Source organism: Cyprinodon variegatus, unplaced genomic scaffold, assembly GCF_000732505.1.
Source record: "Cyprinodon variegatus isolate N-32 unplaced genomic scaffold, C_variegatus-1.0 Scaffold226, whole genome shotgun sequence".
NCBI lineage: Eukaryota > Metazoa > Chordata > Actinopteri > Cyprinodontiformes > Cyprinodontidae > Cyprinodon > Cyprinodon variegatus.
Genome location: NW_015150679.1, coordinates 674,970 through 696,541, shown reverse-complemented (window position 1 = coordinate 696,541; position 21,572 = coordinate 674,970). Strand labels below are relative to the sequence as shown.

Here is a 21,572-nt window from a genome sequence, read left to right as displayed (position 1 = left end):
AAATTTTTTTTTTTATTAAAATAAAACATCTAGTCTCTTTACATGACACAGGCACTGTGAGGCAGCTGAGGGGCTGTTCCACTGAATCCGTTTGACCCCCCCAGTCCCCGCCCCCTCTTCCATGCCTCCCTCTCTCTCCCCCCCATGCTCCTGCTTTTGATTCCACAGGGACTCGCAGCTTTAACATTCCACTCATTCCAGGCAGGCGCAGCAGAACAATCGCCTCTCAGTTATTTATCCGCGCGGCTCGCAGCTTCACGCGCTCAGTTTGCTGCTGCCCAGTCAGCGCGCGCGCACATGTCCAAGAGCTCTGGAAAGCTGTAGTTGGACATTTTCTCTACAGCTATAGACACAGGATAAATATTTAGAGATACTCGAGGTGGAATGAACCGCGGTAAGCTGCTTTTATTTATTGTTTGTAGTTTTTGCTTGCTCTTTTTTTTAAAGGTGTGAATTAGTAATGAACAGACTCCCCGAATGGCGCAATAACCTGGTAATATCCTGGTAAAACACCTATGATGCTTTACTGACGTCTAATCTTTTCACCTTTATTATAGAATAATAACCTAGACACTTCTATGTGAGACGGGTTTTTCAGGGGTTCATTTTTTTAAATGTTGTCATTAGTATTTTGGTGTCATATGTCTGTATCCAAGGGTTCTAAAATGCAGTTTTAGTTTTTTTCTTTTTTTACCCAACTTAATATAAACATCTAATTAAATGGATATTTAACTTTTATAATGATGAAACTTTGTTTCTTTTCTCCACTTCCTCTCAAATGTTCTTCCTTTTCCATTTGAAAACAAATAATTTCTTATTTGTTTGCTTTAATGGTTGGTTGCAATGTGTTATTAGTGTACTGTGGAAAGAAATAATACCCAATTTAACTTCTAACTTTGATAAAATAAGATTTTATTTTCAGAAGTTATTTTTTATTACCTCTTATTGAGAGTAACTGCTGTTCTGATCCACACCTGGAAGTGTTCACTCATTAAATATGATTAATCAAATGAAAACTAAAGTTAGATTGCTGTTAAAATTTATTTTTTACTGTTAGATAACCACACCTTTTCACAGGGGAAAGGAGATTATAGTATACTGTTAAGAATGAGTTATTATTGAAGGTGTGAGTTCTTAAAATCTCACGGAAACTATGGGAGAGATGATTATGGTCAATACTTGCTTGTTCATGACTGATCAAATTGTTTGTTTGTTTTTTTCCCTCTTAGATCTCTAATTATTATCTTCCAAATCAAACCCCGCTTTATTTTTGTTTTGGACTGTTTCCCTATTGACTGAAATGAGGACAGCTGAGGACTCCTCTGGAACAGTTTTGCACCGCCTCATCCAGGAGCAGCTCCGCTTTGGGAACCTGACAGACACTCGCACTCTTCTGGCCATCCAGCAGCAGGCCCTGCGTGGAGGAAGCAGTGGCGGGGGTGCGGGCAGTCCCCGCTCCTCTTTGGAGAGCCTCACACAGGAGGAAACCCAGTATATGCAGATGTCTGCTCGGCAGGAGCCTCAAGGTCAGGAGCACCAAGGTGACTGCCTGCCCTCAGAGAGCCCCATGTGTCATCTGTATCAGCTCCACAGAGAGGAGCTGCCAACCTATGAGGAGGCCAAAGCGCACTCGCAGTACCTGATCTCTCAGAGGGAAAAATCGGATCAGAACGGGCCCACCGTGGGATTTCAAAGTGAGGGACAGTGGGATCTGAAGCGGGAGCATGCTCGCTCGCTGAGCGAGAGGCTGATGCAGCTCTCACTGGAGAGAAACGGACACAGAGACGCTCTGGCCCTGACCTCTTCACACAGCTATCCGCAGCTTCATAATAATGTTGTGTTAAACGCTTCAATGCCGGAAACACAACAGAGTTCAGGTCACCGTGGACCCCCTCCAGGCTACCCTCTATGTGCCAATGTTCCTGAATACATGCTCAGCTACTCACAAGAGCATGTACAGTACCACAAAGACCCTCCTCCTCCGTTCTACTCACAGAACCACAGGTAATACACACCAGATCCGATAATCCAAAACAATCCCATCACAATTACTGTTCAGTAAAATCGAACCAAGCAGAAAAACCTCCAGACAAAGCGTTATTTCATCATATGTCTGTGGTTTCCCAGGTGTGTTGTGGTGAATCACTCATGTCTGCCCTTTGCAGGAATGTGTCTGCTCAGGCCAAGGTGGCTCAGACCAGCAGCGGCGCATCCTCCGACAGCAATGACGTGTTAATACGGGAGAACGAGCAGCTCAGGAAGGAGCTACAGGTGTACATTCAGAAGGCTGCCAGGCTGCAAAAGGTGAGCGAGAAAACCCCAACGTTACTTTCCTCTAACTCCTGTATGTTGCCACAGAAACGCATTTAGTTTCTACATAAGCTGGTCTGTCGATTGAGGCTGCTTCAATCAGAAGAAGTTATAAAAACCAAACAGATGTGATGCCCTGACCTGCTGATTAAGATTTATTTTTAAGGACTTTAATTAACATTAAAAAAAGCTATTATTGGACGGTCATATTGTCTCTAAATAAGGCGCTGAGGCATGGCTCCAGCATGTGTAGCTCTAAGAACGATTAGTTTCCTCCAATTGATTGCTATCTTACTTTTGATGTAAGTAGGGCTGGATGATTTGATTAATTGAATTTTCTTGTTTTTTGGAAAATTGAAATTTTTCTTTTCACTAATCTTCTTGGGCATCTATAGCTAAGAGTGACATCAGTTCATCCCTCTTAGTTCTAAAATGTGTACTTATAACTGATCAACTAGCTGACTGTGTAGCACTACTAGCTACAAACATTTAGTTTGTCATATTTGTGTTGTTGTGAAATATTGTTTTACAAGCTGCTTGACTTTTGTTGCTCTAAAAATTAAGGGATTGGAATAAAAGCTAGTTTCTGAAGGTAATCGATGCAATTTATTATTTTTATTATGAAATTTGAGGAAGAAAAAAATCAATTTATCAGATGTGGTTGAAAGAAAATTGGAGATTAAATTCTAAGCCATGTTGCCCAAAAATATAAGATTGAGTTTATAGTCCAGAGAGAATGCAGACCCTTACCTAAGCTTGGAGATTTAAAAAAAGAAAATAAGATATTAACAAATCCAGGATGTTCCATAATTAAAAGACAGTTTGCATTCCTGGTTTCTGCTTAAAACAGCTCCAGCTTATTTGCTTGTTCCCCAGTCTGATAATGCATCTCTAGGGCATGTATGGAATGACTTTCTGTGGCAGCAACTTCTTTACCGGTAGTTTTTTATTTTATCCAAACAAGCGACAGGTCAGGTAAAATACAAAGAACCCACTCTTACCAAAGCTTGCTGCAGCCGCTCAGAAGACATCTTTTATGTTGAGAGTTTCTCTTCTGCTTACTGAACACAGGAGCTGGTAAAAGTAATGTTTCTGTCTGGTTACACTGGAGAGATTTTTGTAATTGTTCACATTGTTAAGGAACTATTAAGTGTTTTCTCACCATTCCAGACTTGGGAATGCCTTCAAAGCATCTCATTTCTTTTGTCTTGTAAAACACAACATACCAGTGCTTAACCTGGAGATCCATAGGTGCTCATTCAGGAATTTTACCTCTCTTTTTCAGTTGCGCATATTGTCTGAGGCTATCTCTCTGTAAAAACCCATTCACAAGAGTACTTGTTAGCCTCTTGGAGACATAAATCTGCATCTAGACATTAAAAAGAAGGGTCTGATCATCTTGCATTTCCTCCCCCAGTTGGAGCTCGAGATCCAATGGATATCCGAGGCCTACGAGACCCTGATGAGAGGCTCCGCTAAGCGGGAAACCTTGGAGAAAACTCTAAGGAACAAACTGGAGGCAGAGATTAAGAGGATGCATGATTTCAACAGAGATCTCAGAGGTATTTGATACATTTATATATAAAAAAGAAATGTTTACAAGCTGTTTGATGTGGTATTTATGCGTAACCGATGTGATTTGATTGTCCTATCAGATCAACTTGAGGCAGCTAACAAACACAGAGCAGCAGGCGACGCTGAGCGCACAGACCCAAGGCAGCACGTCTTCGTTAAACTCTTGGAGCAAAGTGAGTAAACGTCATCATCAGTCTTCTTGATCCTTTCACACATTTTGTCGAAGACAGATGGTAACTGATGTTATTTGTCAAAAAGAACCTCCCTGACGTATTTAACAATAGCAGGGGCATAGCTGAGCAGGGACTGGTGTCATCCTCATTAGTCACTGAGGCTTTATTTGTCGAAACTTCAGTAAAGGTGACATGAGTTCGTGAACTTCATAGTATTTCTTGTAGTTTTAACCTCGTCCCCGATCACCACAATTTGTTCTTGCATCATTTTAACTTCCTTTCTCTAAGGGAGCTTATAGGTCTGGGACTCCAGGGCATCCTGACCTAACTTGGCATGGCCCCTGGCTTGCACCCTCTCCTTCTTTGGGCATCTTATTACCCCCATGTTATAAGTATGGTCAGTCAGCTGTGAATATGTTATGTGTCTCTTTCTAGGCTGCATATGAAACATATGCATCTTGTTTCAGTTGATATTATTCCTTTTTCCGGTTGTTAAAAAGAAATTTAGGTTCATTTTAGATCTTAGGTGAGGTTCAGTTTTAATCTCAACTGTAGGTAATAACAATCTCAGAGTATTAATACGGGTTAAATCAAGATACTTTGGTCTAAAAGGCTGAAGTTAATGTTCAGTCATACAGGAGCTAAGGACAAAGTGGATATGGACCTATTTGACAGCTTATTTGTAAAGTTTGTAATCAGTAAGAGGTGTTTTTTTTTTTCTTTTACAAGCCTTGATAATTTATCTAGGAAATAGATGTTGAAGGTGTGCAGTTATAATCATGTCCCTGTATCAAACATTTACTGAGAGCAGAACAAATAATTAATAATAGAATTTTAGGGGAATGTTATTTTAAAGATATTTTTGACTGATTATTTTTACTTATAAATCAGATGCCCCCATTTCCTGTATAAATAACCACTGACCTCTCTGGGACTAGTTGTTAGCATTAGTTTGCTGTAAACACACTGTGATTCAGGAGTTACCTTCTGAAAGTAAGATATTAGATGCTTACCATGTTTCAACATAACTTTTCTATAAAAATGTGGTAATTCCTTTAAGGATTTTCTAGAATATTGTTAGCAGCCGCCTTGCTGACCAATTTTAACCTTTGACAGTTTTATGTTTTGCTTCTGAAATGTCATCATAGTGCCCACGGCCACACGGGCTAAAACCACAAATAAAAACACAGTCGTGGGAGGCGTCGTCCTTGTATATTTCTTGAACAAGAACTGATTGAGGAATATTTTGAGCTGCTTGTTTACTTCACGTCCTTAGAAGCATTCCAGAGCTTTTGCCAGTACAAAGCTATGCTTGTGTGCGTAAGTGGATAAGAGGAAGTCTGCATTCCCTCCACAGGCATGCACTGGTGTTGTGTAATCAGCCCCCTTTTTTAAAGTGGCACAGGGGAGCCATAAAACTTGCTCTCCTTTCTGAAATACCAATTAAAATGTGAAGTAGCTTTAGGATTGATAAGAAAGAAGCTTTGACTGGGCCCTAGATGTAGAAGTTGGCATTTTTTATAAAGAGAAAATGTTGCCCAAACCCTTTTTCTAACATCACCTTCTTTCTTTTTAATCCCTTTTTGTCTCAGATGAAGAGCAGCAGCGGGAGCGCGAAAGGCTGGAGAGGCAGATCCAGCATCTGCGTGTGTCTAGTGAAGAGTGTCAGCGGAGGGCCGAAGTGCTGGAGCAGGCCCTGGCCTCGGCACAGAGCCGCAACCGGCACCTGGAAGAAGAGCTGCACCGGAAGACAGCTTACATGAAGAAAGTGGAGCGGTTGCAGAGCGCCCTTGCCCAGCTACAGGCTGCCTGTGAGAAGAGGGAGGTTCTGGAGCTGCGGCTTCGCACTCGGCTGGAGCAGGAGCTGAAGAGCCTCAGGGCACAGCAGGTTAGAGAACAAAGTCATTGAAATCAAAGGAAAACATAAATAACAATATATATATCAGCAGTAGTGTGTTGGAGGTGGGAGGGTATAGTTGCCCTCTTGGGAGCCAAAGCATGTACCAAAGTGCTCTCTGGGGAGCCAAAACTAATGCTAAAACGCCCTCTTGGCTACCAAAGTGAATGCTAGATTGCCCTGGTGCTTATGTGAAACTTCGGGAGCTGAAGCATGCACTAAGTTGTCTTTGCAAGAACCAAAACACATGCTAAACTTCCCTCACGGGAGCCAAAATTTGTGTTAAAGTGCCTTCTTGGGGGCTCTCCAAAAAAAAAAAACAAAAAAAAAAGAAAGTAAATTAAAAACAATCCACTGGACTCTGTTTCCAAGTTTGAAGACGTTTAGCTTCCTTTCTTGGTGGACAAAACTCCTGCTTAAAAGCCGTCTACAGTTATGAGGAGATGCTATATGTGCCCTTTTCTTTTTTTTTTGCCCATGCACTTAAAAAAAAAAGTGTGCACGGCACTGTATTTTGGTTTAATGATTAGTTAATCAGTGTATCGCGTCTTTTCTTTCTGTGCCAGAACCAGACAGCCAACCTCACCCTATCAGAGCTGAACTCGTCCTCGCTGCAGCAGGAGCTGAGGGAAAAAGAGGAGCGTATCCTGGCTTTGGAGGCAGACATCACTAAATGGGAGCAGAAGTACCTGGAGGAGAGCACCATGAGGCAGTTTGCCATGGATGCAGCAGCTACGGCTGCAGCACAGAGGTATGATGAGTCCAGAGACAGTTTTGGATCTTATTTATCATCAAATGTTGTATAAAGTCAACTAGAATGTCTATTTATCACTTCCAGGGATACAACAATTATCAATCATTCACCTAAGAACTCCCCTAACAGCAGCTTCAATGAAGACCTGCCTCTGACAAGCCACAAACACCAGGAGATGGAGAACAGGTACCCCCTTATTTTCTCGGTTGACTTTGTCTGCTGTGTTTTTTTAATTCTTCATCCCTGCGGCTTGTGGGATTGTAAACTCATGCTGTTTGTTGTGTGTTAAAGGATCCGCGAACTTCACGCTCAGCTGCTGGAGAAGGATGCTGTGATTAAAGTCCTCCAGCAGCGCTCCAGATGGGAGCAGGGCAGGCTGGAGACACAGGGGCTTCGTCCAGCCAGATCCGTCCCCACCATCAGCACCGTGACGTGCAGCGCTTTAAGTAAAGGTGAGGGGATTTTTGAGAGAACGGTGAATGTTCAATATCACACAACCTCGTCTGACAACAGCTGGGAGCAGACATGATGTATGCAAGTAAAAATAAAAATAAAAACCAAGAGAAGCGAGGCGACCCAAATAACCACGACCAAAGGAGACATGTTTTAGTACTGGAATGCATATCGTCTCTCACTCCAGAATAGCCAGATCAGGAATAGTCATGGGAAGAACTCGCAGGGGCAGATGTTTAGGGGTGTGTAATTGTGGATGAGCCCGGGTAATTAAACAGCGTCTGCTCTTTGTCTGCTTTTTTTTAAAGGAAAGAGCCTCTCGGATGACCAGACAGGTGCTGCTTCGTTGAAAACCCCGTCCTTTGTCACAGCCAAGGCGCCGACCCAAGACTCCAGCACCCAGAGTGATGAGACCACGCAGGACCTGGAGGTCATAGCAGAACAGGACAAGTTTCAGGAGACTGAAGGGATTTCAGCAGCTACTAGGGGTGAGTTTTTATAGTTGCTGGTATAAGATAATATTTATAATCTCTAACTGCCATTCAGGCTTAAATGTCTGCACCCCTCTTAGCCTACTGGGTAAAAAGTTTTAATTAGATTTAAGGTTTCCAAATAGGTGATAAAACAAATTAATGAAGTAGCTAAAGAGGCAATAATTGGTTATAGTTTTTAGTTTTGTTTCTTTCTTTCTAATCTCTTATTAAATATGAATTAAAAATGTATTTTGGATGAGAAAATTTAACTTGGGTTATAAACCTGAATAACGTACTGCCTGAGAATTTAGACTTTATGCTCAATTCTTCAGTTGAAAAGATTTTCCCAGCTAATGAGAATAAGTTTAAGATAATTTTCAACAATTATTTAATGGTTTATACCCATATGGGTCCATTGTGAGCTGAGTTATTTATCCAGAGATCTGTCTAAGATCTAAATTAGCTGCCCTGTTGGATTTACCAATTAAAGTTCCATAAAAAATCTCAATGTTGAGCCAAGAACCGCTAAGCTTCCATCTAGCCTGAGCAAAACCCTCCTGGGGCCCACGTACCTTGTTCTACTTAGCAGGAAGAAGGCTAATGCTTTTCTGAGTGAACAAACCGCACAACAAACTGCCAGTACCATTAACATCCAGCATCATGTAATGTGCTTAAGCTGTGGAAGAGGTGCAGTGAAGACATTGCTTCATTCTAACTCTTCCATTTTCTGTTTGTTTTAGGTGCCTCGGAGGAGCCGAAGGCTCTGCTCAAGATGTTCAAAAGTTCCGATGCAGAGGCAATTGAGATCCTCATATGAGCCATGACTGCTGCTTTTAAGACTGAACCGTAAAAGAAACATTTTCCGGAGGAGAAAAAGGTTTCAGTCGATCTGAGATATAAACAGGAGAGCGTGGATCTGGGATTTTGAGGAGAGCGGAGCTTTCCTTTGGCTGTTTCTGCACATTTCAAAAGCGATGGAAGGGTCGGGGGGGGGGTTTACTTCAAGGTACCTGGACAGTATTTTGCAGTGCAAAAGGAAGTTGGCTGCTGAAACTGTATGTTTTTCATTTGTTGTGAATTGTATTTATATTCGTAAATGCTGCTCCTTTTTTCTCCATGTGTTGTATAGATGTTTAGGTAAACATTTTTTTGTGTGTGTCTCATTTAGTTTTATTTTTCCCTATTCTGTTTGTTTTTCTTAATATCTTGATCCCGCTCTCTACTAGAAATATCTATTTATACAGATGCACAGAAAAAGACTGCCCTCTATTTAAAAAGGCCATTCTGGAGAAAACAGCCCCACCTTAAATTTAACGTTGCCCCGTCTCTCCTTTATATGCGCTCCCGCTCGAAGCTCAGTGGAGGATTTAGAAACTTCCCTTGAATGCAGAGCTCGCGAGCCGACCGATTATTTTCTCTCCTTAAAAAAGCTGGGCGAGGATTGACAACGTTTCACTGGGGTCCAATTTTCCAGATCCCCCGGTTCGTGTTTGAGGCCTCAGATGGCGGCTGCCCAGCATTTCGCTCCCATCCGATGACACGCTGGAGCTAATCTTCTCACATTCCTCACTGAGGGAATGCTCCAGTTAAAGAAAAAGGCTATCTAAAGTCTGACCTCTCGGCCTTGTTAAAATGGCACACATTCTTTTGTATGCATGCTTCTCTTGGGCCATTTATTTCTCCCCAGCACTGGGTAGCTGGTTCTACCAGACGGGAAGAGGATTTCAACTATAATTGCCCTACATTTGCTGTCTCCATCACTGTGTTATATTCAGCCGTGTTTTTAACATGCTTCCCATATCAGAGTTTCCTTTATACTTAATAAGGAATCTTCTATTTATTTCTCCTGCTTAGCATAGGATTACTGAACACTGTTGAAATGCAGACTACTGTTTCCAAGGACTTTGTATTTTGTATATAACTGGAATGGGACATGATTCACTCTACGGTTTAGTGCTAAAAGCCACTAAAAATCCAACTCAAAGTGTTTATCACATGACGCTCATATGCCATCGTCTATTGATGCTTATTGTTTGATCACCATTCCTTAAAAGTATATTCTGAAGGGCACAGAAAGCATAAAAAACTCACACCTGTTATGTCTTTCATCGTGGTGCATTTGCAGGTCAACACCACGTCTCGTTTTGTGATGTATACTGTCTTCTTATTTTGGGATGTTGTTTACATGAATGACGATTTGAAGTGAGAAAAGTTAATATATTTAGTCTGTTTTTCGTATCCTCCTATATCTATATGTATATCTGTCTATCTATCTGATAGATATCGATATCTACATGTGATTGTTTTGTGTCTTGGTGCCAAAGATGTATTCTGTGTTTAAGTTATAACTGATGGAAAAAAACAAAGGGCTTAGTAAAGTGCCTTGCTTCAGCTGGTTGAACAGATTTGATGTTGCTGTGAATTTTTGTAGAGGAAACATTTGGATGTCTGCCTTAACATTTCGCAATAATAAATAAAAAACCCTAATATATGTCTGATTAAAAACAAAGTTTTTGGCTTGTGTTTTTTCTACTCATGAAAAATCTAAACTATAAATAGATACATTAGATTTGAATCTTTAATGTCTTCCCAGAGTTCCGCTCAGAAATGTAGTATATTTGTCAAATCAAATTAAGGCTTTTAATGATGCGTTTGATTTGTTTCTTCTTGAGGTTGGTTTTATGAATAGCCAATAAAACAGTTAAAAATGTTTGCGCAAGTTTGAGTTTAAGATGAATTTTGAAAGTTCAATATAAATCATGAAATTAAAAATATAAAACTCCATTTGGGGGCGTTCAGGTGATGCAATGGTTGGTGCATACGACCCATGTACAGAGGCCTTAGTCCTCGATGCAGAGTCAACAAGTCATCTCCATGTCATGTATTTGTTCTACCCAGCCACTGAAGCAGGTGAGTCCAATCTTCACCGTGAATTAACCTGTGCTGATTGGACTCACCTGGTTAATTGGCTGGGTAGATTAAATACATGACATGGAGACATGGAGATGACTTGTTGACTCCACATTGCCCATGTCTGCCGGGTTCAAATCCAACCTGTGGTCCTTTCCCGCATGTCTCTCCCCCTTTCCTGTCAGCCTACTGTCAGAAAAACGACCCACTAGTGCCATACCTCCACTCTGATAGATACCATTAGCAGGTTGCATAGAAACCAAGCTCTGTCCGATAATGATTTATCCATCTAGCTGTTAGTCCAAGATGAATTGGTGGTACGATGCCATTCAAACACCTTAGTCCCTTACAGATTGATATTGTTATTTTTTAGGCCATTAAACCCATTTTAAACAGACAAGTAAGCTGTTTTTTAATGGTTGTTTCTTTAACTAGAGTCAGATTCTTATACAGACCAATTAGCAACACCAGACCTCTCAATACTGACTCTGCATTTGACTTTTGCCAAATCTCTTTTTTACTGGCCAGTTCTGAACACCTTAACTAAAGTAAGTGATGCTTTATATGTTCTCTTGTTTTTTCTCTGAACCTCCTGGATGAGTTATTGATGGTCTCTTAAGATATCAGTACATCCATCCATCTCCTCCTGCAAACCCGTCAGGGTGACAGTTGGGCTGGTGCCTTTCTCAGCCATCTATGGGCGCAAGGCATGTATTTATGGCATGTACTAAGGGCAATTTAGAGACACCAATTCAACCTTACAGTCATGCTTTTGGGAGGAAGCTACACACAATGCAAACTCCATGCAGAAAGACACTTGGTTGGGAATCAAACCCAGGACCATCTTGCTCCAAGGCAACACTTCTACAAATTGCTCCACCATGCAGCCCCGGCTCTCCTGGCTTTTCACATTAATGAATATAAATAGGATTAATTGAGTAATGTTTCATCATTGGTTAACCACAATAATAATGCCTTTAAAATTCTTCCTGTTTGGAGGTTAATGGTTTGGTTTCTCATCTGTGTTTTAACTCCTTCAGATCAGAGTTGTCTTTGGGTGTCTTTTGGCCTACTTCAAGCTGTCAGAAAGGTTCTGATTTGGTTATTTCTTTAATCAACGAGTCTGGCAATAATTAAACCTATAACAGAGCATGGTTAATCTTATCATGACTGACTGGGTTGGCCTTTTTTTCCATAAATAAACCATATTTTTTGTAACTATTTGCCTTTACCTCATCTGATATCAAGCCTGATGATATCAAATATTTCAGTCTGACAAGAAGAAGAAAAAACTTTTTGATGGAAATAATGCCCACCATTACTCAACAACATTGTTTGATGGTTGGGACAGTGTCCTTAGTTTGAAAAGAGAAGTGTTAACTGCTTTAAACATCAAGTGACTGTAGACTAAAATGTCCGTCTTTGTCCATCGGAACAGGTTCCCATTTCTTATTCTACACAGCATCATGTTGGCGTTTCGCACCTTGTTACTTTCACCGTTAACTTTGCTTCAGTTTATGACAGACAGCTGATTGTTGTGGAATGTCCCCATCGTCTTGGTATCTGTCGACAGAAGGGACGTCATAAACAGACAGTGAAGAATTTAACAGCCAGGGGGAATGACATCCCCCTAAAATTAGAGCAGTCTATTTTCACTATGAAATTCCCTTAACGATGGGCATATTTTAGGTGTCATGTGCCTTTAAAATTATCCATGCCCTTAAGCACAGCCTAACAAACGACACTGTGCTTTTTTTTTCCATTAAAGGGGTCGTTCATCTGCAATTAGATGAGCTCTGCTTAGAAGATTGTCTCCGATACATGGGGCAGCTGTTCATTCTTAGACTCCCTAAGATTGGACACTACAGGACCAAAAAAACCCAAATAACATTGTCCATATGATAGGTGCTATCAGTTGCTCTAGTGCAACTTTTCAGTGCTCTTTCTTGTTGTGTATTTAGGGCCATACATGTGGTTTAATGATAAGATGGCTTTTAAATCTGCGCTGGCGTGTGGCTTGTGTCCTTTCCATTGTCCCCATTAGTCCTCTGATAAGCTCTGTAGCAGAAAACCGCAGGGTTGGTGTTTTGTGGCTTGTGTCAGGCTGTTTAAGGTGATTCCTTTTTCTTTTTTGGTCTAAATTAAATGGCTGCAGAACTCGAAGACATGCTAGAGAATTATTTGGTTGCAGTGTCTCCGAGGACGGCAACAACCCACCTCTGGTGTAAAATAAAATTACTTTGGAACAGGGTGGGGGGAACTATTTCAGTATGAAATCATCCAGTCCAGTTATTTCGTAGCATTTGTGGAGAATGAGGTCAGAAGATCGCTGAACGACAATCCCTTGATCAACCCTATAGAATAGGAGGGGCCCAATCTTTACTTTAAGGGCGCAGAAAAGAGTTAAATTCACACTTAACATGAGCAACACAACTTCAACAAGTTATTTGATTTTATTCTTATGTAAAGGCCCGATCAGGAGCAGATTAATGGACAGCGGATACATTTTGATTGATTGGCTGGTATACCTTTGATTATATATGATAGACATTGGGCTTATTTTCAATGTTTAGTCCTGTTTCTCTCCCAGACATAGTTTTGGGCTTCAGCTTTTATTGTTTATTTCCTAGACAGAGCCATGGAGCTAGTTTATCGTTACGTTTTCTAACATCTTTGTTCCTTTTGTTCTTTTCTCTCCTTGAACTGCTAGTTGGGCTCACCATATGGTGCCCATGCTGAGCCTGGTTCATGTTGAAGTCTCTTCTGTTTTTCTTCTCCACTGTTACTGCATACATGCATGGTGTGAGGGATCGCTGTTGAGTCACAAGCTCCTCCAGGAGGAGCAAATCCTGCAAAGTCATCGACTTGATGCATGTTTTCCTTAAAAAAAACGTTTTAACCAATCTGAATGGATGATCTGATAGAATTATCTTCCGATGACATGTGTTGTGAATTGGCACTATACAAATAAACTACATTGATTTTAATTAATGCCAACAGAGTGAACTAAGTAAATAGAGTAAAACTATGAATAGAACCAAGCATAGAGAAATTTCACTGCAGTTAAAAAATCTAACCTTTTCCTTCAATTTTCGTTGTGTTAACCAATCAGGGACTGGATGTGCTTGTGATATAGGATGAACTTTCCTAGCCTGACGTAGTCCGACTCAATTCTAGTCAGAATATGAGTCTGATACTGCTCCATAGAGCTGTAATTATGGGGCCTGTTCGAACGAACCAGGGAAAAAAATGCCTCTGCACTCAATTGGATAGACCTACAACCAATAAGAGCAACGGAGCGCGTGACGTATGTTAAGCGACGCATAGTTGTTGTCAACAAAAATCAAAGCGTGCAGTTGCACGCCTAGTGTAAGAAGATGAGCCTTGATCGCGTTTCTCTGTTCCTCTTTTAAAATTAATTTGCTGTGGATAACTNGATAACTTCTAGAACAGACCTAATGGCAGAATCTACACACCTCAACTCTCCAGCGGCAGCCATTGTTTTTGTCACCCAAGCGCGCTTTGGTCACGTGGTTGATTACGTTACTGTTGATCATCTGTCCATCATCGTATAAAGCCCGCCCTGATAATTTGATTGGCCCGCCAGATATTGTGCGAGCAGCTACTATTGGGCAATGCCAGACCGAACTTCCTGACCTCAAACGTCGTGGGCGGGACTAAGTTCGGAATGGCACCCAGGCTAGAACTTTCCTACATTGTCTGCGCAAATTCTTTCTGAGAGAGAATTACTGGGGATCACATCACTGCCAGATTTATGAATTGGGGCTATTCTCTTAGACAATTTGGATTTTAATGCCATTTTACAAACATTTGCCAACTCCAATTGTTTTTCCTCTTACTGCTTTTTATTCTCATCTTTGATCCAATCCACTTGCAGGCTGTGTGTGACAAAATGGAAATACTTGTAATTTCTTTCCTGCTCTTAAGAATTTGTTCAGAGGTGCAGGGTTGTTTGTCCTGTAGCACACAACATAAATAAAGACAGAAAAAGTCATATCTGTGCATGAGCTGGATGCTTTTTTAAGATGAAAAAGGTAATACATCCTATCTTGGATATATGAATAAAAAATATAATTTTTTATATGCTGTTTCTTTTAATAAACATATGTGCATCTGATCCAGTTCATCTTACCTTCTCTTCTATGCTTCCTTTCCGTGCAATTTTAGATAAAGTCACATTCCATAACTGTCCCAGAGAATTCATAACATGTAAAAATGTTCTCAGTGAGATTAGGTCTGTTGCAGCAGAATAAGGAAACATTCTCAAAATGCTTTGATGAGGCTTCAGTTACCGATGAACAGGCCGTCTCTTCACACACTCATGATGTATTTGAATGTAATGGCTGTTTCGTTAGGCAAACAGTCGTATGTATTTATCATCAATATACATCTAGAGTCCTCTCTACATGTTTGCTGGTTTTAGTGCATTTCTGTGAAGTTTTTCTTCTGAGATAACCTCTGTAGATTTCGGACTCTCTGTGTAAATATTTTGGTCTTCCTTGTTCCCCAAGTGAGTTTGAAATGACATTCCACGAATGCCAAACATTTTCCTGCGGGTGCCTTTTTTTTATAGCCAAGTGCCACTTTTCTCAGCTGAGAAAAAAGCTCCATCTGTTGAGTTCCATTTCCAGCTGGGGCACATGTGGCACCACGGTGTCTGTGATTTACCCTTATTTTTGGTGCTGTCTGTGTTCTCACGGATCGCGTTTCAGATATATTCTGTCATCCCTGTAATGTCAGTACATGTAAGACCCCCCTCCCACCTTCAGTCCAAACTGTGCTTAGAGGGACTTGAGGAACGACGGGGGCCTACAGGGGAAAGGTTAGTATTACGGGACTCCAGAAAAAGCTGTGAACTACATAGAAAAGGGGGATTTAATCCTTAAGGAATCTCATCGTCATCCAGGCTGGTTGAAGTGAAATCAACAAACATGCATACATTCCTAACACATCTGGGTTCTTGCTCTGAGCGCTGGGACTGCTGTCAGGTTTAATACATTCATCATCATTACTTCAACACTTTGACCCCTGGCAAGCAGTGGATCTCACCTGACCACAGCATGTATCTAGTAGATCAGGACCAGATGTCTCCAAAGGAAGCTTCTTTCTGTGTTTTTTATGTTTACATCTTTACTGTACTCCTATTTTGTCTCTTTTTTGTTTATATCAAACTGTAATTATATTTTTCTGCTGCAAAATCAAGGTTTTGTTAATAAGAAGTTATCTAAAATCTTTATAAAGCCGTTGAGCAAACCTTCTACAAAAGCCCGCAGGAAATATTTGTAAAAAAAAGAAGTGGATCTTTGTTTTGCCTTGATATCCTTGGAGATTCCAAAACTTCCTGCGTTCAGCAGACTTGGAATGTTCCACCCCCCCCCTAACTTTTCCACATAAGTCAGGGCGCTGCTCTAATTTTAGAGTTCTTGCTGAGAAAAAGCAAATATCCCATAATAAGGTTACTTGCAGCAGTTGTTTTACATTTACCTCAGCTGCAGTGTTGGTGAGGGTGATGTGCTGCAGGCATTCGCTTTGGCCAGCAGGCAGAGTGCTACGTCTGTATATAGTGGATAATGTCAGCAGGTTAGGACGGGGATTTTTGATTCGTCAGAGTGTCTTCATGCTTTTTTTTTTTTTCATGTTTACGCTTATTTTTCTCATGCCCTCAAAAGACGTGTATGATGAGTTGGTAGCTTTGAAGTTAAGCATGTAGACACCTCTTTAAAAACTACTTGACCTGTCTAAAGTTTATCCTGCCCCTTTCCTGGTGTCACAGCAGCCAGCAACAGCACTTATGACAACAGCTTAAGGTGCCACATATATTTACATTTAGTAAACTACAGGAGGCCCAGATAGACTGAACAAGATTGTCTCTGCATGCATGGGGAAAGGGATGAGTTAGTGGACAATATAGATTTCCTTGACATTCATATTTCCTCAAAATCCCTCTGAACTCTACGCTGTGTGGCCAGACTGAAAGCATCCTCTGTTTCAGGGTGACATTGTGGCATCGGAGCTGCAAGTCAATGGATATAAACAATTTAGCCCAGATGATGAGGACAGCACAGGGGGTTGTGGGATGCTGCCTACCAGATCTGGATACAGTTTATGCTATATCAGTCCAGGAAAGGGCGTATTCGGACGTATCGCTGTAGATCACACCTGCCTGGCTATGTATTTGATGGTAAACAATACACCAACATTAAATCCATACCAAATAGGCTTGAAAACAGTTTCTTTCCAAGAGCTACACTGCAAAAACGATCTAGAAATAGGTTAAAAAAAAAGTTATTAAGTGTATGTACCCTTAATTTGAGCAGGTAAATAAGATGATTTATCAATGGAATGGGATTTTTTACTATTAAAATAAGATAATTAGATAATATGCACTTGAAATAAGACAATGTAATTGTTTTTTCTTATTTTTTTTGTTTTCTTATTTCTGTATTATTAATGTATATTTTCTTTGCTATCCAATTATCTGACACGCTTGTCCCGAGTGGGGTCGTGAGGGGTGCTGGTGCCTATCTCCAGCAGTCAATGGTCAAGAGACAGGGTTCACCCTGGACAGGTCTCCAGTCCATCGCAGGGCAACACAGAGACAAACACACACACCTAAGGAGAATTTAGACAAGTCAATTAACCTTGTCTAATCTGTGGGAGGAAGCCGGAGTACCCGGAGAGAACCCACGCATGAAAATGTGCAGACACCATTCTGAAAGACCCGGGGCAGCAGTGTTACCCACTGCCCCTCTGAATAGCCCTCTCTCTCTCTCTCTCTCTCTCTCTCTCTCTCTCTCTCTCTCTCTCTCTCTCTCTCTCTGTGTCTGACTTAAGTCCTTGATTCAAGAAAAAAATTCACTTATTTTAAGAAAAAAAAAAAAAAAACTTAATTAGATCTACTTGTTTGCAGTGTANAAAAAAAAAAAAAAAAACTTAATTAGATCTACTTGTTTGCAGTGTATAAAAGCAATTATAAGTCTGTAGTCAGATATTTACATTCCAGTTCACCTTTACACACAGCACACTCATCTGGCTACATGCAGTGAGTACCATGTGTTGACATCCATTGACTCCCACTGAATTTTCAGTCACTTTCAACCACTTAAATGCTCTATAACACTGAAAATAACCCTAAACCTAAGAGAGCATTAGGCATAGCAGTGTATACCTAACTCTAACCTTAACCTAAACTTAATTCACACTGTAGACCTAAGCGTCAGCATCAAATAAGTGAGGACCAGCAAAATCGATCACTTCCATCCATCCATCCATCCATCCGTCCATCCATCCGTCCATCCATCCGTCCATCCACCCATCCATCCATCCATCCATCCATCCATTTGGCTGAAGGTTTATTTTTTGCAAAGATGTGGACAGGGTAAACTGTATCTTTTGGTACAGTGTTTTTTAAGCTTGCACTTTATTTGTCACCCTGAGCAGCATTTCTTCTTAAGAAAAGCATATTAACCAAACCAATAAATGATTATCGGTCACTAGACAGGAGGAGAGTCTTTTATATTTATTTGATTATTTGCTTTTTAAGAGTTTTATATAAAAAAAATAGACAGCAGGAAAAGGCGGGCTTAATTTAAAACTTATAACAGCAATTTGGTTAACATTAAAAAAAATAACATGCTTATCTTTAAGTTTAAGGAGGATATTTTTAGGTTTCTCCTCTAAGGTGAATTTCCTCACTTTACATCTTGAGGTTTGCGAGTGATTCCACTTTAACTCATACTGCATGTTTCCTGTTTGTAAAATCACTCACACAATGTAAATCCCTGGCAGGGTTTAGTTATCCCTAAGGAATTTAAATCAGTGATCTGGAGTTGGATTTTTGTTGTAATCAGGCTGTGAAGTAAAGTTAAGATAACATTTGGTATCTAAAAAGGGTGACATCAGTTACTGATCTGCTGGTGGTTCCCAGGGAAAGAAACCCAAGGAGATGACTCAAAGTATGGGTGTCTGGAGAAATACAGACAAGAACCTTGAGGCTGTAGGAATAGTACACAGCAAACACATTCATCCCTCTTAAACTTGGTGACATTTCATCAACATGTTCCTACAAATCTTAATCAATTTTATAGGGATTTCATAGGACAGATCATCACAAGTAATGCATAATTGTACATAGTGGGAAAATAATGAAAAAGTTACAAACAAAAAAACACTTTATGCATCTGCATCCTGCCGTTACTTTAACTGTTCTCTTAAGGCTTCTGTGGTTTAATAAAAAATATTTTAAAAATAAATAAATAAATAAATAAATATCAAGCTGTTTTTTCAGTTGACAAAAAACTCAACATGTTGACCGATACTATACCTAAAAACATGGTATTGGCAGCATCATGCTGTGGGGATACTTTTCTTCATCAGAGCCAGATAATCTGGATGAATATGAAGGGAAATGATGGAGCTTAATGCAGGACAATCCTGGAAGGAAAACCTTTCAGAAGCTGTAAAAGACTTGAAATTGGGGAAGAGCTCCACCTTCCTCCAGAACAGTAGACCTGAAAAATAATGACTAGCTGGTAAATTAAGCTGAAGAAACTGTTGGAACAGAACCTAATGACTTTAAACACAACGTGATGGTTTGGACCAGAAAACCTCTTGAAAACCCGAGATCAATTTTTCGTCTTTGTCCTGTTCACATTCACTCCTCCGTGTAAACAGCATCCATGGAATCTGAATCTCATGCCAGGTCACATAATTTTCTTAACTAGCTGGCAATAAAATCCAAAGAATGATTGTCATGAGGTTTTCACAGGCTCCAAGTTAAAGCAACATACCAACAGGTGTAGGTCAACAAGTACGTGAGCAAGGCTCAGGAATTTATTTGGCTTGCCTCAGCATGCAGCATTGGTTTATATAACCTTTTATGGGCCAGGTGTATTTATATGATGACCTGCTTAACAAGTCCTGATTGTGAGCCTGGAACTGGAGTTCAATACGGTGCTGATGAAGGTAATTACATGAGGAAAGGGAATGTTTGCTAATATCAGGAGAAATGCAATAGATATCCAAATTAATAGCCTTTCTGGTACAGCACTGGACTGGTTTAAATCCTACTTGAAGAACAGGGACATTTTTGAGTCATAAGGTAACTTTACATCAGAGACCACAAAATTCACATGTGGCGTTCCCCAAGAGTCCATATTAGGGCCCCTTCTATTCATTATCTATAAGCTCCCCCTAACTCAGATCTCAATACAAAACGAAACAAATAACATTCCTATGCAGACAACACACAGCCGCACATCACTATTTCACCCATTCAAGCTCCTGGTAAATGTATAGAAGAAATGAATGCATTGATGTTCCAAAATGTATTTCGGAAGAGGGTTTAAACATTGGCTAACAGCTTCAGTTAATCTGACTAAAAATCAGCAATAAGATCTGGGTGTAGTGTTGGACTGAGTCCTGAATAAACAGAGAATCATACAGATATTGACAAAGCTGGCTTTCTATCACCTAAAGAGCTGGAATTAACAGGATTAAAGGACTAATCACTTAACAAGACCTTGATAAACTAACTCCTGGGTTTATCTTTAGTAAAATGTATTACTGTAACAGCTTCTTCACAGATTTCCTATAAAAAGGGATTAGAGACAGCTGCAGCTGATCCAGAATGCTGCTGCATGTGTCTTCACTGAAACTAAGAAAGTGGAGCACATCAGCCTAACATGCATCCACTTCCTGCTCAAGGCTACGCTACCTACCGAGAACCAAAAAGGGAGATGCAGCTTTTAATTTTTATGCTAGACTAATCTGAAATAAACTCCTAGAAAACAATAAACTTNAATAAACTCCTAGAAAACAATAAACTTTCTTTAAACTGAGATTAAAAACATATGTATTTGGAGAGACATTTGATTGTGCTATCTAAACATGTCCTTTATTTTTTTTAATCAATCATTTTACCATTTTTCAGTATAATCATTATTTCTATTATTAATCTTTATTCTCTTTAATTATCTGTGCTGCACTGACGCAATACAGTGTATCTTTCTTGTTATTTGTATTTCTTGCCAAGTGAGGATTTTTATTTGTTGCTAAAATTACGCAGGTCATCAAAATTTTATAGAAAATTATTTTTTAATTAATCCTTATTTAGAATTTACTTTGGATCTTGTGTCAAAAAAAAAATCAAAACCTAGACTCAAAAAATCTGCGGTTGTGTTAAAGTTTGGTAAATGAAGTTGGTCCTTGTGTCGTCTAATCTAAAAGTTTGCTTATTCAAAGAAGATGCCTAGAGGGTAACAGCAGTTCAGCTTTGAAATCAAGTAGAGTCTGTCAAAGCCACAACTATAAAACAAAACAAAACAATATTTTAGAGTTTGCCATAAGCCATGGATGAGACAAAGGCTGGGTAAATATAGTAAAGTTTAGATTAAAACAGTTTCTTTGACACATGAACAACATGTGGAAGAGGGTCCTGTTGTCTGATGAAATTAAAATGTGATGCAGGATTTAACACTGGGCAGAGGTTCTACCAAATATTAGCTTTTTTTTAAAGAGATAAACAAGTGCTGATTGTTTCCTCTACGTAGGCAATATTGGTTGTTTTGCCCAGTGTTGGACTAAAGCCCTGCGCAGGGTGAAACCCGCCACTTGCCTAACGACTGCTGGAAGTAGGCGGCAGAAAATCAACATGTTTTCGACAAATTTCCTGAAAATGTTTTTTATATTCTATTCAATATAATAAATTTTGTAGTTGACTAATTAAATCCATGTTGCTCCGGATTATGTATAAATGAAGGTTCAACCTTGAGTTCTTCGTGTTTAGCCTTTACTTTAATTATTATAATAGTGGTAGGTTTAAAAGTCTTTTTGAAGGATGCTTTGTTTACTCAAAATTAAACTAAACTGACATGCTTTTTTTATGTATTCATTATCTCAAATAACAGATTTTTTAAATACTTTTTTCCCATTTTTTTTTTATTGTGAATGTCATGTAACATGCTTTCTTATGTATTTATTTATTGTCTTATAGTGGATTTTTTTTT

At 39.8% G+C, this 21,572-nt stretch overlaps 1 protein-coding gene across 1 annotated transcript; it reads left to right on the top strand.

Moving 5' to 3' along the window:
* Positions 1–209: 209 nt before the first annotated feature.
* Positions 210–10,141, top strand: amotl2 (angiomotin like 2). Its single transcript, XM_015380983.1, has 11 exons — positions 210–394; positions 1,230–2,004; positions 2,166–2,304; positions 3,728–3,872; positions 3,966–4,058; positions 5,651–5,946; positions 6,522–6,706; positions 6,794–6,895; positions 7,001–7,161; positions 7,471–7,650; positions 8,376–10,141. The coding sequence occupies exons 2-11, from the start codon at positions 1,301–1,303 to the stop codon at positions 8,450–8,452; spliced, it is 2,082 nt and encodes a 693-aa protein (XP_015236469.1). The 5' UTR covers positions 210–394; positions 1,230–1,300; the 3' UTR covers positions 8,453–10,141.
* Positions 10,142–21,572: the final 11,431 nt, after the last annotated feature.